Raw genomic sequence first — 16,561 nt, 5'->3', positions numbered from 1 at the left:
TCTCATTCACAAGCTTTAAGTGGGTGTTTTGCAACTGCACAATGCAAGGTACGTGCGGCTGCTGAAAGGAGTAAGAAGTGGAGTAATTACATGACCCCAGGAAAGCTATGCTTTCAAAGCGGATTCGCGCATTGTGTGCAGGAAGCCGTCGGTGCACGCACTGCAGCTGTGCTGGGAGATTCCTGGGGGCGCCATTAAAGGAGGTCGCTCACGCCGGGGGGGGTTCTCTAAAGTGACTACCTTCATAATCACGGCTCAGCCCCTTGCCTGCGGACGGCACTGAAGAGCATTTTCATTTCTGTGTTTGCGTTTCCCCCGAGTTATTATGAATGGCACTTCGCGTAGCTCTTTTTTGTGGTAGTAAACGGGATTATGTGTTCTAGGCTGATGTCTTACAATAATCACAACCTGTAGAGGAGCGAGTGGGCGCGCGGCTGCAAAAGTGAAAGCAGCTGCAGCGTCCACACGCTTAATGACCCGTGAAACACAGGGCGGCTGCGCGCGTGAATGCAAGTGCTAGGCCAGTCAAAGCGTGGGGTAGCACTTTGAAAACCCCACTTACAAAATGTCTCGCAGACTAGCGCATGCGCTGGCTCTAGCGAGACCTAAAAGCGGCTCCCAGGCCTCTGCTTTGCTTCGCCTCACACATCAGCTGTAAAAAGAAAGATTTGCGCTGTTTGCCATTCTGTGCACTGGCGGCTCCTACGCTAAGGCGGAGGACCATCGCCCCACTGCTCTGCAGCAGTAAAAGAAAGGAAAAAATAAAATGAAAATAACGTAATGTTAACTATCATTTTATTTGGTCCTCTTGCTGCGAGAGCTGTGCGTAATGGGGGCGGGCGGGGCTGCAGAGCAGAGGAGGATGGAACAACCCTCCTAAGTGCGCAATGACCGTTTGGCCGGCTCTGTCGGGTCACCCAAAACAGTAATACGCACTTCCCTGTTTTCCATGCAGCTACATTGCAGTGTGCGTGAAGAACATGCGTACCCCTCCACGGCGCTCAGACCAAACACAACGCTGCATTGCTGCGTTGTGATTGGTCCAGGGAGCCTGGTCTGTGCGTCCTGCTCCTGGAATCAAACGCAGGAGAGCAGAAGCAGAGACGTGGGACCCGGCGGCAAGGTAAGTGTTTATATTATTATTATTATTATTATTATTATTATTACATTGCGACCTGTACCCATGCCTGCCATGCCACCTGCGAGCTGTACCAGCCGCCACTGATTCAGTGTGGCTGTTTCCGCCTCACGTGTTATGACTGAAGTGATTGATGGAAGACTTAAATACATCTCACTCAGCTCTTGATCACACTAGCTAATGATGATGAGAGGGCCGCAACCAATTTTAAACTATGTCTCGCTGACCTAGCGACATGGATTCAAGCCAGCTGCTTGAAGTTGAATGCAGAGAAAACGGAGGTGCTGGTGGTGGGGAAACAGCCCTTCATCTGGGACTCGGCATGGTGGCCGGTCGATTTGGGCCCCACCCCAAGCCCAAAACCCAAAGTGAGAAATCTAGGCATCATTTTCGACGCCTACAGCTATCTTTTGACATTCAGATCAGGGCCACAGTGGGCATATGCTTAGGGGTGCTGAGTTTGATAAATAAGCTCCTGAGGCTAATTCCAGCTGCAGCACAAAAAACAGTAGTGCAGGCCTTGCTGATGTCACGGCTGGACTACTGCAATGTGCTCTATCTGGGTACATCTATAGGCAGGCTAGCTATGCTGCAAAGAGCGCGGATGCTTCTGAGATAACCTAAATGGTCTTCTATTAGCCATGGTTTGGCCGAACTTCACTGGCTCCCAGTTAAACACAGAATCGTCTATAAAGCCCTGTGTTTTACACATAGGCTAATGTATCGGAGGGGTCCCAGTTACATCTTCCCCCAGATCAAGGCTCATACTCACTCCAGAACACTCAGATCTGGAGGAGCAGCACTGGCAGTGATCCCCAGAGTTCATCGTGCAAGACTGGGGGTATGCTCTTTTGGGCTGCGTGCAGCCAAGCTCTGTAACTCTAGGCCAATTAACCTAAGACTTGAACAGTCGGAGGCAAGCTTCCGGAAAAACCTGAAGACCTGGCTTTTTAGACAGAACTAGAAGTCCATCTGCACCGGACTGGTCAGGGCCTTATTTATGCTCAGCGCGGGGACACTCCCTTGGAGTAAGCAGACGCTTTATAAATCTAAAATTAATTCATTCACATCTCTGCTCCTGGCTCCACGTGCTGATTCCCCAGGACTTCAACACCCACCTCGCTCTTTTTATGCAAGTATGCACCTATGCTTTCTGCCAAATGATAATTACTTGTATTGCAGCAAAACTTTCTCTGCTTTTTCCAAAACTCAGCATTTCTTCAGTATAGCAGTATATCCAGTATATATATTGGAGCATGTGTTTACTATGTCCTTGAGGCCTCCAGAGGGTGCCAGGCCGGTAGTGTACCGAACATGGGCGTAGGGACAGCAGTGCTGTGACATATGTACACACATACAGGCATACATGCATACATACAAGTAAAACACACCCAGCCTCCCACACATCTGGCAGACATACACACCAGGCCTGTGGCTTTTGCCACACCTACAACCTGATATGTCCCACCATGCACAACTTGCTTCTGTGGGTTTACTTCTGCTATTCTCAAAGGAGAGCCTGGTGTTTTGCAGAGCTTTTAATCACATGAAAGCAGTTGCATTTTATTTATTTTATAGAGCTGAAACAATGCCCTTTGCTCACATACAGAAGTGACTGAAATGCAAAGTTGGCAGTGTTTCTACAACTACATTGGACAATGGCGCATTAAGCACTGCCTTCTATCTTGGGGCGTGTGAATGTAATGTGGCAATGCAGGTGCTGTCTATATACCAGCAATGCTTATTGTAGGAGGTCCTAGAAATAGATGCCTGTCCCACTCTCTTTGATGACTAACACAGCTCTGATACTCATCTCCTTTGTATTTCATTAGGGACATTTTTCTGGGAGGTTTGTGCATGTGTTTTTTGTTTACAAGAGAGCAGAGCGTGGAATGCAAAGCAGAGAGATGATGGGTTTCAGTGGCGTAACACAGGCCTCTGCAGCCCCTGCGGTGTGGGGTGGCGAGCTGCAGGGGGTTCCCTTAGCACAATACTCAGGCCGGAGAGCTCCAGATTAAATCCAAAGCGGGGCCACTCATGTACCTTGCGGTGGGGCCCCCCTCAACTTTTGTTACGCCACTGATTGGTTTCTGCACTCTACATGGACTGTTCACATGACTATGTGCATGAGTGTGTAGGAGTGGGTCTTCGTGTAAATGTTTTCTTATACTAAAAATTGTCACAGTGATTTACCACTGTTCTTACAAACACAATGTAAACTATTAGGTAACCTGTGTCCAATTCCATCTCCAGAAATTAAATAGCACGTGGTAATGAAACCACTCCATATGGTCAGTGCAGCACCATCTCAGCACGAGCGCAGCTCCACCTCAACATCAGCACAGCACCATCTCAGCATCACCAGAGCACTAACGCAGCACCACTTCTGCATCAGTGCAGCACCACATCAACGCAGCATCAACCCAACACAGCACCAAATCAGCACCACCTGAGCAGTAGAGCAGTACCACCACCCCAGCATGACTCAGTACCAGCACAGCATCTCTTCAGCATCACTCAAAACCACCACAGCACCACCACCAGCGCAGCACCAACTCGGCGCCAGCGTAGCCCCACACTAGCACCAGAGCAGCCCCACAATAGCGCCAGGGCAGCACCACTTCAGCAGCCTCAGCATCAGTGAAGCACCACCTCCGCATCACTCAGCACCACCAAAGAATCACTAAGCATCACTCAGCACAACCTCAGTGTCACTCAGCGCCACCTCCGCACCAGCACACCACCACCACCTCAGTATCACTATGCACCACCTCAGCACCAGTGCAGGACCATCTCAGCATCAGCGCAGCACCACCTCCGCATCAGCGCAGCAGTACAGCACCACACAAGCTCAGCACCAGGGCAGCACCCCGTCAACTCCAGCGCAGATCACCTCAACATCAGCACAGCACCCTTTGAGTATCAGCACAGCACCACCTCCACATCAGTGCACCAGTGCAGCCCAACCTCAGCAGTAATTTAGCACCAACGCAGCACCACTTTAATATGAGTGCATCACCACCTCCGCATCAGCGCAGCATCACCTCTGCACAGCACCAACTCAGCATCACGTATCACCATCTGAGGACCAGCTCAGCCCCACCTGAGCACCATTGCATCAGCAGCACCTCAGCAGCACCTCAGCATGACTCAGCACCACCTCTGTATCACTCGGCATCACCTGAGCTCCACCACAGCACCTCCTCCGCATCAGCACAGCACCATCTCCGCATCAGCACAGCACCACCTCATCAATGCACCACCACCAGTGCAATAGCTACTCAGCACGGCACCACCTTGGCACCAGCGTAGCACCACCTCTGCATCAGAGCAGCACCAGTGCAGCACCACCTCAACATCAGCACATCACCATCTCAGCACAGAACCACCTCCAGTGCATCATCACCAGCGCAGCCCCAGCTCAACACCAGCGCAGCCCTACCTTCACAGCAATTCAGCCCCAATGCAGCACCACTTCGGCATCAGTGAATCATCAGCACAGCACCAACTCTGCATCAGTGTTGTAATTCAGGTGCCATTTCCTAACCTCCACCCTGTTGTTTACGTCACCCCCCATAACAAATAACAACCTATAACACACAAGCATTAGAACAGGCAGGAAGAAGTTGCCAGCATTGCAAGGACAAAACAAGCAATGGCATAGCCAATAGGTCTCGCCTTTGGTATCTTGTAAGTGTTTAGTTATCAGTGTTTAAATGCCCAGTGTATAATTTCCTTCATTGTCATGGAAAAGTACCATAGGCAAATTTATTTAATTTTAATCCACGTATTAACATCCACAAAAACCTGATAAGGAGAACTTTACTAATCGGGCAAGTGATCCAATGGTACATCCTACTAAACTTTTTCATGAACTGAAAAAAGTGTTTTAGAGAAGACAATTTTTTTTGCATAAAAAAGGCTCGGGTCAGCACTTTTTCACTTGTGATAAACACTATGGAAAGGAGATTGCTGCACACTGAAAATGTTGGCGAAGGATGCCAGCTAAACATCATCTGCGATGTGCTGACGCCCCGGGCAGAAAGAAGTGCACATTAAAAAGAGGGACTTGGCCACGGGGAAGAGGTATGTCTTAATGGCTTTCCGGAAGGCCAACAAGCTATCCAGACTGCGAATCTGAAAGGTCAAGGAGTTCCATAACTTGGCTGCCAAGCAACGAAAGGGCCGTCCCCCGGCACGGAGACGGTTCACTCGAGGGACCACAGCCAAGTGTTGCACCAACGAGCGCAGCTGGTGTCTCGGAACGTAAGGTACCAGCAAGTTGGCCAGAAGCCCGGGAGATTTTAAAGGACAAACAGAACCTTAAATTCGATTAGCTTAGCCATGGGCAACCAATGTAACCGCCGGGTAGCACCAGCTGTTGAGCAGCTATGCGGGAGCCCCAACAGGGCTCTGGCGGCTGCATTTTGGACTCGCTGCAAGCGCATTACCTCCGCCTGATTTGCCCCAAGAAGGAGCGAGCTGGCATAATCCAGTCTAGATAAGATGGCCGCTTCAACAATCAGCTGACAGGTAGGTGGATCAAAAATCCCCAGCAAGGGTCTAAGTCCCCGAAGAAGGCCGAAACAGGTGCCGGCCACTTTCTTGGTGTGATCCTGAAAGCTGAGGGTAGAATCCATCCATACCCCTAAGTTTTTTACCTCTATCTTGGGTATGGGCGCACTACCAAGAGTGGTGGGCCACCATTGCTCACTCCATAGTCTCCTGTCTTTCCCCTCCAGCAACACCTCGGTTTTATTGGCGTTACGCTGGAGGCAGTTGGAGGTCATCCACTCTGCGACTACAGCCAGACCACTCCTAAACTTGGAAGCGTCCCGCATGGAGTCGTCGGAGAGGGAAACCACCAACTGGGTGTCGTCCGCATATGAGACCATAGTAAGGCCTTTGTCCCTAGCCACTTTAGCAAGGGGTTGAATGTACAGATTAAAAAGTACAGGAGTCATGGCGGAGCCCTGAGGCACCCCCTGCCCAATGGACTGGACACAGGAGAGAAATGGGGGGGCAGTCACTTGGAATGTTCTCCCTGACAAGAAAGATCTGAACCATTCCAGAGCTAGGCCAACGACACCCACCTCCTCCAGACGACGTAAAAGAATCTTGTGGGAGACCGCGTCAAATGCAGCACTGAGATCGAGTAATATCAGTGCCGCAGTGTGCCCTTTGTCAAGAATGGTCCGCAGATGCTCGGTCACAGCCAAGAGAGCAGTCTCTGTACTGTGACCAGGGCAGAAGCCATTCTGGGAGGGATCCAGGGTGTCGTTAATATTCAGGAATCACGTTCAGATGATATTCACGTGAGCCTCAGCGATCTTAGCTACCCATGGTAGAAGGGATTTAGGACGAACATTTTCCAGCTTAGCCTGGTCCAGCAAAGGTTTTTTAAGTAGCGGAACCACCATGGCCTGCTTCCAAAGCTCAGGGACCACAGCGGTGGAAAGAGATGTATTAACAACCTGGCACAAAGGAGCCAGGAGCACTAATAGGGACCCCCTAAACTGGGCAGGTTTCAAAGGATCTACCGAAGAGGCAAGATGGCCTTTCAACAGTGAAAAATGAAATGGAGATTATTTCACTGTCAGGACATGGCACACACCTCAGTACGTGTCCTACCTTTCACATACACTGCACCCTGCCCAGGGGGTACCTTGGACCTACCATAGGGGTGTGATGTGTATAGAAAGGGAAGGGTAAGGCCTGGAAAGTGGGTGCACTTGTCAGGACAACATGGCAGTTTAAGAAACTGCACGCAGGCACTGCAGTGACAGGCCTGAGTTCTCTCTTTAGGGCTACTTGTGTGGGTGGCACAATTAGTGCTGCAGGCCTACTGGTAGCATTTGCATTACTAGCCCTGGCACACATAGTGCACTTTACTATGGACTTTACTAGTAAGGCAAACATACCAATCATGGACAACCAATTACCATTACACTTTATACAGAGAGCATATGCACTTTAGCACTGATCTGCAGTAGTAAAGTGCCCAGAGTCCTAAAACCAACACAAACATGTCAGAAACAATACAGGAGTAAGGCAAAAAGTTCAGGGATGACCCTGCAAAAAATGCCAAGTCCAACAGATGTCATAATGCTACCCACTTGAATAGGGGTGATAATTCTTGGTATACTGCAGTTGTACTTTGCACGAGGTAACCACCACATGATGTGGGACTTGTGAATCGGATTCAGAAAACACATTTGTTGGTTACAAGGGATATTCAAAGTCTTCAGGCAAAGACTTGACTGTGATAAAGATGGTGGAAGAAACCAGGCTTTAGCCTCAGATGCTGACAGGTGTGGAGTCTAATCCTGCGTCCACCTATCTGTAGCAGAATGAGCTCCCAAGAAAATATCCATCCCACCTCAAAGAGGGAACGGAAGCCACACCGTGATCATGATGGATGGCCATAAGACACTGCACAACAGTGGCCCAGGCTCTCATCAGGAGAGATTCATCTGGTACACTTCATCCAGTAAACTCTGATCCTCGAATGCCAAGCACTTAGTGCTGCCTACAGCCAAACCAGTATCGTGGGGAGGGAGGAGTTTCGTTTTGGGAACAGCAAAACTATGGAGCTCTCTCCCACCATGAATTAAAAAACTGCCCAGACCTCTTGTCCTTCCGAAAATCTCTTAAGACTTGACTCTTCAGTCATTAGAGCAGCATTCTCTTTCATCGTCTTTTCTCTCTCATGAAAGCAGCAGCCCCAAGACAACCCAGGACATTCGAGTGCTATATAAATATTAAATGGCTACTAGAGGGCAATGTCACCCTATTGCACTTGTCCTCCTGGACCCTTCACCTGCAGCTGACCGCTCTGCCATAACGTCCTTCTCCAGGGCTGCGATGACCCTCTGCCTATCTGGGGCACATCCCTGCAGTGACTCACCTACTAGATACTGTTTGCTGCTCCCTATTTAACAACAAGCCAACCTTTCCAGTTCTCATTTCTGTTTGGTAAAGTGTAACAAACCCATTCAAAGAGTTACCCTGTGCATGTGTGTGGACAGACGGGCGGCCCTTTTCAATAGTTTTTGTTATAATTCAACCCTTTGAGTTGTGCCGTGCAGCACTCAACAGTGAGAGTGCTGTTGCATTGTCTGGGGAGCTTCTGGTCCCTCACAAAATAAAACAAGCATTGCCAAAGCCAAAAGTCTTATTATCTGCATTGGTTATTAACTCATGCACCACGCTAAAGTTACAAACTATCCACAGACCCATTGAAACGTCAGGGTGACAAGTCGAAAACACCTCATGCTGATTGCATATCCAAAAGGGAAGTGCAAATGGAGTATGCCAGCTCTCACATCTTGATTTCATACACATTAGCAAAAAGATTTCATTTTCATGTATTGATATTTAATTTGCAATACTTTACTATGTTATATGCCTGGTTGATAAATTGAGTCCTACATTCAGCCTTACACTGACTCAACCATACATTCAGGAATGCAAACACTTAATCTTGCACTCACGCACCCATGACCACAAACAGAGAAATAAACAAAACACGTTCTAATATATAGTCATTGTGTCTGTGTGGTAGAGAGGGGTGCAGAGTGGCATAACGCGTCCTTATGCCTGGCACTAAGGTGTCAATGCACCAGCCCAAATCATACAACCAATTGTACTACAACCGCTCCAAAACCCACTGAGCAGCATTTGAGCGAGCTGTGTTTCAGATAATGACCACTTGCATGAGCCATTACAAGTATAGTTAGTGGGATTGCAAATCCTCTTTCATTAAAGAATTACCCGCTCAAGGATGCTAGAATACAAGGGATACATTTAAAATATTTATTTAAATTATTTTAAATCAGAACCTTAGTCTAGTGAACATAATAGGAATTGTAACATTAAAGATAAATAAAATGGTAGCAACAGCATTTACGTGTAGATGGGAACTGCTCTAAAATGGTTGCAGTGGTAGGTTTATAGCAAACCCACCCTCATGTTGCTTCTTCAAAGCACTAGTATAATTCTAGCACAGCAGAAAATAAGACCTATTTTGCATATCAGAGATGGTACACGCCTTCAGAGATGGTACACGCCTCCAGAGATGGTTCACGCCTCCAAAGGTGTTTGAACAATAGGTCTTATGTTCAATGCAGTCACAAGGTCTGCTATTCTTTTTCTCACGAGTCCAGCTGCTCAGTGAGCAAAGGCTAAATGCCTCCCTTTCTGGTTGCCTTCAACTGGAACCGAAGATATCATTTTATGTGGCCCGGTCCAGAGTTGTGTGACGTGAAGATTCCCCTCTGTCCTTCGCCCTCTGTGCTTGACTTCTATAACAATCTCATTGTTAAAACAATCTTAGTATAAAAAATTTACAGAAAGAGTCCTGATGCCCTTTCAATTATGTACATTTTATCAGTGTTGCTTTCTAACAACAAGAGTAAACAAGACGTTCTAGAAACTCTATGAAATCAATAGGAAGCTAATGTCAAATGAAGCCGCCAGCCTCCAAGCAAATAATGCAAATGTGTTCACAGTATCTTGATGATCACATTACAGAATCTGAGAATATAAACCAAATGTGTGTCATATAAATCACATGCATTCAGCATTTTAACAATCCCACATATTCCCTTTTTGATTGATTGACTGGCACCCGCAGCTCATGCGGGGGATATCCAAAATGGAAAAGACACAATAGTCCTAAAAGTTGAGTGCTTTACACTTTCGAAGAAGAGCATGAAGTCCACGAGTACCAGGAGAGGCAGCTGGTTTGTGGATGGTTAACTCCTTGTGGTGTAGTGGTCTTTACGGAGGTGAATCCTCAATTCTTTCCTGAATTGGAGCAGCATTGGGCAGTCCTGATGGATGCAGGAATGTTTGAGATCCTCGGTGCATAGGCTGGGTGTCTTGTTCTTTCTTCTCTGAGCAAAAATCCCCATATCCAAGCAGGATTTATATCTCGATATGAATATCGCAATAATGCTATTTGACCTTACAAGCCGAGTCCTTGGCAAAATATCTTCAGAATCCAGCAGGTCACATCCTCATCTGCCTGAGATTCGTGTACCATCGTACGTCATCCTTGAAGCTTTCCGATGTGTCTCTGCCAATATAATTCAAACCAGGGGCGTAACACAGGCCCCTGCAGCCCCCGCGGTGCGGGGGGCCCCCTCCCTTTCAGCGGAGGGAGATTGCTGCGCCTGCAAGCAAGCCTCTTCAGTTTTCGCAAATAAAAAGGTGCTCCTGCATGAACGGCCCAGTGGCGTAACGATACTTGAGGGGGCCCCCCTGCAAAGCACATGGAGGGGGCCCCCCTCCCCCGGCGGCGCGGCCCACCATCTACCTTCATAGTTGTTCTTTGTTCTTCAGCCATAGGCAGTTCCTGAGACAATAGGATCACTCCTTGGCATTGTTCTGATTGCTGCCTCAGTTAAATAATCTGCTTTTGACAGTATTGATACAAATGGCATAGCTTGTATGTTCAGAGTGTTTCCCACTTTCTCATTAGAACTTAGAGAAAGACAATATAGAGGCATTTCATTTAAATGTTGGAGGTTTCAAATCAAAATATGCTAGATTTCTGGGTGGTAGGGCAAAGTGGTAGATGGTGGGCCGCACCGCCGGGGGAGGGGGGCCCCCTCCATGTGCTTTGCAGGGGGGCCCCCTCAAGTATCGTTACGCCACTGATTCAAACAATCCGGCATGAGGCCCTTTACTCGTCAGCATCAGGGTACGGATCTCCTCTGTTCAGCTGGTTCTCCAGCCTTCCAGACCACTAGAACCCTAGTTGTTTTTTCTCCCTCCACCTTGGCAGTAGATCCCTCCAGGTTCAGGGCTTGTTTGTTTAGACGGATTGAAGGAGTTTCGGAAAAAAGGTTAAAAGCCGCCTATTCTCATCCACCTATGGACTTTGAGACCACATAGTAATCCATGCACAACCTTCATTTAATTCTATGTTGTCCCAATTCACGCTACTAAGGAGGAGTTTTCAGCTGATACCTGGGCGGATAAACATGTGAACTGTGGCTACACAGAGGAGGGGTGCTGGGAAAACTTCTATAGTACAAGTACATTTGAAGGAATTTAAAAAATGCACATTGATTCTGCTTAAGGACCGATAAAACTTAAGAAAGGCGGTGTTCATGTCAAAGGAGTATTTGGTGCCTGGCATGTATAACTGACTTGATGAGCACTCACTATAGCATTTATTCCTAATTGTTTTCATTTTTTGTTTGTTTTTCCTACAGGTAACAACATACACACCCAGGTATTGAATTTATTCATCAATGATCCAGGTCATCGTAACTCCCGAGGTCTCCCTCGCTGATGAGCATGTACGAATCCGTGTCACTGGCTTACAGCCAAACCAGCTGGTGACTCTTCGGGCATCTCTGAAGGATGACAAGGGCTACGAATTCCAGTCCAAGGCATACTACCGAGGGGACGCCGCCGGGGAGGTGGACCTGGAGCTGGCTGAGGCCAGTGGTGGTTCTTACCGAGGGGGGCTTCCAATGGGGCTCTTCTGGGCCCTCAAATCCGTCAAGCCATTCTATAGTCTGACTAAGCGGGATGTTATGGGCGGCCCCTTCCGGATTACTGTAGAAGTTTATGAATCAATAATGACCGCACCTGTCCCGGATGCACTACCACTGGCTAGCCGAATGGTGGAGCGGTGGTTTGTGGCTCCTGGGGTCCAGCGGATACAGATTAAAGAGGGTAGAGTTCGAGGAGCTCTTTTTCTACCTCCAGGTGAGTGACTTCATCTGCAGTAAAGCACTCCTATAGTCTTGTCACTTGTCTGTATTTATACTTGTGTTATGATACTTGTGGAATTGGAGGGGTGTAAGGATACATTTTAGTTAATCTATTTACATGCTCAAGACCAGAAAGGGATAATCTGATTTATTTGTGATGCTCATTGAAGTTCTTTTTTTGGTCGCCATATTTAATTTCTAAAGAACCACCCGATCTGGAGCTCAGATGTGATCCCCCTGCTGATGCTTTTGGTCTTCTGTAGGACTGGTTCTATTTTTAGACATGGAATTAGGAGTAGTAAAGCTGTACTTATCTATATATACGTATTGTGAAGATCATTATGTACTGGCCAGTATATATTGACTGTTCTTAACCTCACACCTATGGACCTTGATAACATCATATACATCAAGGTCCATAAATGTGGGGTCCAGAATAGCAGATCAATACTTGCATATATATGTTTACCGTCTCGATCTACGTCTTCAAAGCACAAACATGTAGAGTTAAGAATAGTAAATATATGGTTTCCTTTATATAAAAACCGTCTTGCTGTTGTGCTAGTCAATAGTTTGGCTAGAACATGTTGTAGGCTTTTTAAAATTCTTATTTCCTCAAGCATTTCCAGATAGTTTTCATTTTCAGTTCTTTTGTTTCCTCTTTCTGTGCCCCAACCTGTCTTCCCATTCTCGGTGTCCTTCGATTTCACCGGTCTCTGCTTTTCTTCTGCAGGAGAGGGTCCTTTCCCCGGCGTGATAGACATGTTTGGTGGAGCTGGCGGCCTGGTGGAGTACCGCAGCGCCCTGTTGTCCAGCTGTGGCTTTGCCTCTCTCTCCTTGGCCTACTTTGGCTATGATGACCTGCCACACGTCTTGAGCGAGGTTGACCTGCAGTACTTTGAAGAAGCAGCAGAGTTGCTATTAAAGCATCCAAAGGTGGGTGTTTGAGCCATGAACCCCAGTCCTCTTGTTTGCAGAATGTTTGAGTGGCTGCTACTTTGCTCTGGTCCCCAGTCTCTGGAATTGGGTTAGTATTATTGCCAGTGTGCATAACACCAGCTGTCACGAGATGGAAGAACAGTTAGCCAAAGTCCATTTCCTCTGTGACCTTCTTTGTATGCAGTTTGTCTAGAATCATCCTAAGTTAATGGCTGTGGGGCATTAATATTCGCTGCACAGTCCAGAACGCAATGATTTAGTAAAGTGATACTGGTGAACCAAGAAATATTCAGTAGTGGTTTGGTATAGAAGGTGTTGGACTTCCCAGAACTTTTTGCCTTCCGCCTAGCCTTTTTGCTGTTATGGTATTGGTGGTTTACGGACTGTGAGCACTTTGACACTGGAGTTTGGTGTAAAGTGCATGTGCTCTCTGGCCTCCATAGGCTAGCATTGAGAACTCTTTCCCCCCCCCCCCCCCATGGATAACTCCTAAATTAAACAAAATAAATATGGTATGTTTGGTGTGGTTGAACTGAAAATAATAATTGCTGCGCAATGGTGTACGCAGGTTTATTTTCACTGTGTTAGAAATGTCACTTTCAACAGTCGCCATTTCTGTTTGCTTTGTACCGCCTGCCTGAGGTGGGTTGCAGGTCTTGTTCTCGAAGTGACAGAGTGCTCTTCACCTCCCCCAAAACCAGTTGGGACCGGTTTCCCTAGAGAGCCTTCCAGAAGCTTCTGGCCTTTTCCAGTAGGTGAGGTGACTGGGTGCTCTACACCTCCCCCAAAACCAGTTGGGACCGGTTTCCCCAGAGAGCCTTCCAGAAGCTTCTGGCCTTTTCCAGTAGGTGTGGTGAGGGGTGTATATATATAGAGGAGCTGAGACTCCATGTGGTGTGCTTGTGCGTGGACTTTGACTTGGAGGGGACACTCTGCCAGGAGGTACCGCCGCAAGGGCCTGCGTGCTGGCCCCTGAGCCCATCTGTACCCCTCTGCTGTCCACAGGGCCAGTGAGAGATCTTTGCTAGAGTGAAGACTAGGGGTGGGCGGAATTTGCGAAAATAACTTTCTCAAATTATCGCGAAAATGCTAAAAATCTTCGCAAACACGCAGGAAATATCGTGAAGACGCAGAAGTTTTTTCCCCGCCTGTTCGCGGTATTTTTTGCGTGATCGCGGGTCGCCAACTTACCCATGCGGTTGCTCACGGGCGCGGCCATCTTGTTTTCACTTGTCCCGCCCTCTCGCGATGCTTACATCCTGTTCCGGGTCGCGCAATGCATGTTCGCGCTCGATATTTTCTGTTCGCGACTGCTTTTACTTGATCGCGTTGCTTTTTGCTTGCTCGGGGAGAAAATATCGCGCGAACTTGCGCACGTGGTAGCAATTGGCGCGGCCATCTTGTTTTTCACTCTATTGCATGGTTCTGGGGCCTGATTTTAAATCCTCTCCAAATCTTTTCAATCCTTTGTTTCAACCCACTTTTTTTTATCTTTCTTATTTATTATTTCTCTTACTATTTTCCAGCTTCTATATTTTTTGTTTTTGTCTCCTTTTTTTTGTTTTTTAGCTACTTTTTCTCTTTCTATTGCCTGCTATTATTTATTTGCTTTACTTCTTTAATTTTATATTACCTTTTCTTACCCCAGAACCATGTCTAAGGGTAGGGCTGGTTGCCGTCGCAGCCAGAGCCGCGACCGCCTTCCTTGCGGAAGGCGGCGCCCACAAGGGGTGCAGGCACGGGCCTTATTTGGGGAGGTGGAGTTGGCTGCACTAATTTTCTTTGTGCAGCGCCACCTCCCCTCAACCCTGGCAGCAGGTGGCAGGCCTGGGTTCGGGTACGGCCTCCGGGAGCGTCGGCAGCGGTGGGGGAAGGTGCGCCAGGCAGTGTCGCGCTTCTCTGGGGTCCGGCGCACCCAGGCGCAGCTGACGCACCGGTGGTCCGACATCCTGGACCGTGAGCAGGACCTGCTGGACCTGCTAGGAGTGGAGGTCCCGGGGCTTGGTGAGTACCTATTTAATTATTACTACTTTGTGTCTGTTCTTCTGCTCTGTGTTATATATTGCGAATAACTTTTTTTTCTTCCAACCAGCTAGAATGTTGCTGCTTACATTCCAGGTTAATTACATTTAAAAGTCTGTGATTTTTTATGACACAGGTGCTCTTCTGCGCTACTACTAACCTTACTTGTTTGCAACTTTGCGTTTGACTTTGCGCTCGCTTAGCGTGATTCTGTGCGAGTTTATTTTAGAGAAATTAAGTTACGTAATGCTACAGTGACTCGTTCACTCCTTACTTTGTCCTGTCACTAATAGATAGGGGCGGATTGATACTTAGTTTTAGGTACTTTGTAAGTATGAGTTTCTAATTTGTTAGTGGTATGCGTGATGCCCCTTCAGTTACGTGACGTGCTGCTAGTACGGCAGTCTTTATTAGAACCTTTTCTAGTTTGTTCAATGAGTGGTGGTAATTGGCTTGGCACTAGCAGAACATCCGCATCAATCAATCAACCCAAAATTTGGTGTATACAAAAAATGTAGTAATGTGTCCTCCATTTGACCATATGCATTGTTGAGGAATAAAAGAATTGGAAATGCATACTTAATGTACAATTGGCATGCCTGGAATAGGTGGGCTAGGTTGGATGGTACGTCGTACTTAGGCTTAGTTGTAACTTCGTATTCTGGAATCAGAATGGAAGACTGGATTACTGTTGATAAATAGTAACTTAAGTAGTCGATCCGCGAATCCCCCAATACTACTTGTTGACCAGATGAGATCGGTCAATTTAGTTATTGCAATTGTTGTTTACATAAGTGTTTTTGACCGTTGTTGAAAAATATTGTATTTGTTTGACACCCTCCATCAATGTTTGTCTCTTTCTTATATCTTTCCTGTTCATCAGCACCCAGGGGCAGATAGACAGGGAGTGGGGGTTTGGCGGGACAACAGTCCGAACAGCACCAGGAGGACACCAATGAGGGCTCCTCTGCTGGCCCCAGTAAGTCTTCTTGTTTTTAATAATATTTCTTATTCCATAACATTTACTGCACCATATTTTTCACGAACTATTGTTTCAGTTTCCAAAAGCTATTTTTTTACCAACAATTATCCTTCAATCTGTACGGTTTCAAAAATCTTATCCCTGCCTCTGCTATGATGACTCTCAGTACTACTAATATCAGTCTGTCTGTACTGTAGTAGCTAGTCTTGCCCAGTTGGCCAGTGCCACTCTTTATGTGAAAGGTTGTAATATAAAACTCATATTCACCAGTAGCTCTAGCCATTGAGTCCAATCCTTTGGGTCGTCGTCTTGTACTACTTCTAGTCTTATTGATCTTGAGTCTTTGTTAATCTTGAGGCTTTCAAAATTCACAGCAACAAAAGCCCAACCAGATGTATTACTATTTTGATATGATAGCCTATAGGACATACTACTACTGCTGTAGGGATCTTGCACATGCACAGACCTTTGCACAAGGAAATAGGATGTTGGTGATGGTAGGTTGGACCTTCCTCACACACCTCAATCAGAAATTCAGCACCCACCACAATTCCACTGCTCGACTATAGTACTGTCTTGTCATAATAACTATTCGGTCTCTGAACCCTCCCCCAAAATACCCAACAAGTAGACAACCCAGAACATAACACACCCAACCTCTCAGTCGTGGAAGCAAAGCACATGTACACCCTTACTTTAATTTGCTCACTCGTGTAAGTTAGTCCACACCAAATACCACCAAGTCTATGT

At 47.1% G+C, this 16,561-nt stretch overlaps 1 protein-coding gene across 1 annotated transcript in view; it reads left to right on the top strand.

Moving 5' to 3' along the window:
- The window catches only part of LOC146839626 (acyl-coenzyme A amino acid N-acyltransferase 2-like), a 66,513-nt gene that overhangs the window by 5,463 nt on the left and 44,489 nt on the right, over nt 1-16,561 (top strand). Inside the window, exons 2-3 of the mRNA XM_085651711.1 lie at nt 11,362-11,863; nt 12,602-12,804. Coding sequence (XP_085507837.1) covers nt 11,401-11,863; nt 12,602-12,804 — 666 coding nt within the window. The 5' untranslated portion in view covers nt 11,362-11,400. The remainder of the gene's footprint in view (nt 1-11,361; nt 11,864-12,601; nt 12,805-16,561) is intronic.

This window comes from Triturus cristatus, chromosome 4_1 (assembly GCF_964204655.1).
Source record: "Triturus cristatus chromosome 4_1, aTriCri1.1, whole genome shotgun sequence".
Classification (NCBI taxonomy): domain Eukaryota; kingdom Metazoa; phylum Chordata; class Amphibia; order Caudata; family Salamandridae; genus Triturus; species Triturus cristatus.
Note: the sequence above shows the minus strand (reverse complement) of the source record. Positions and strands in the feature narration are given on the sequence as shown.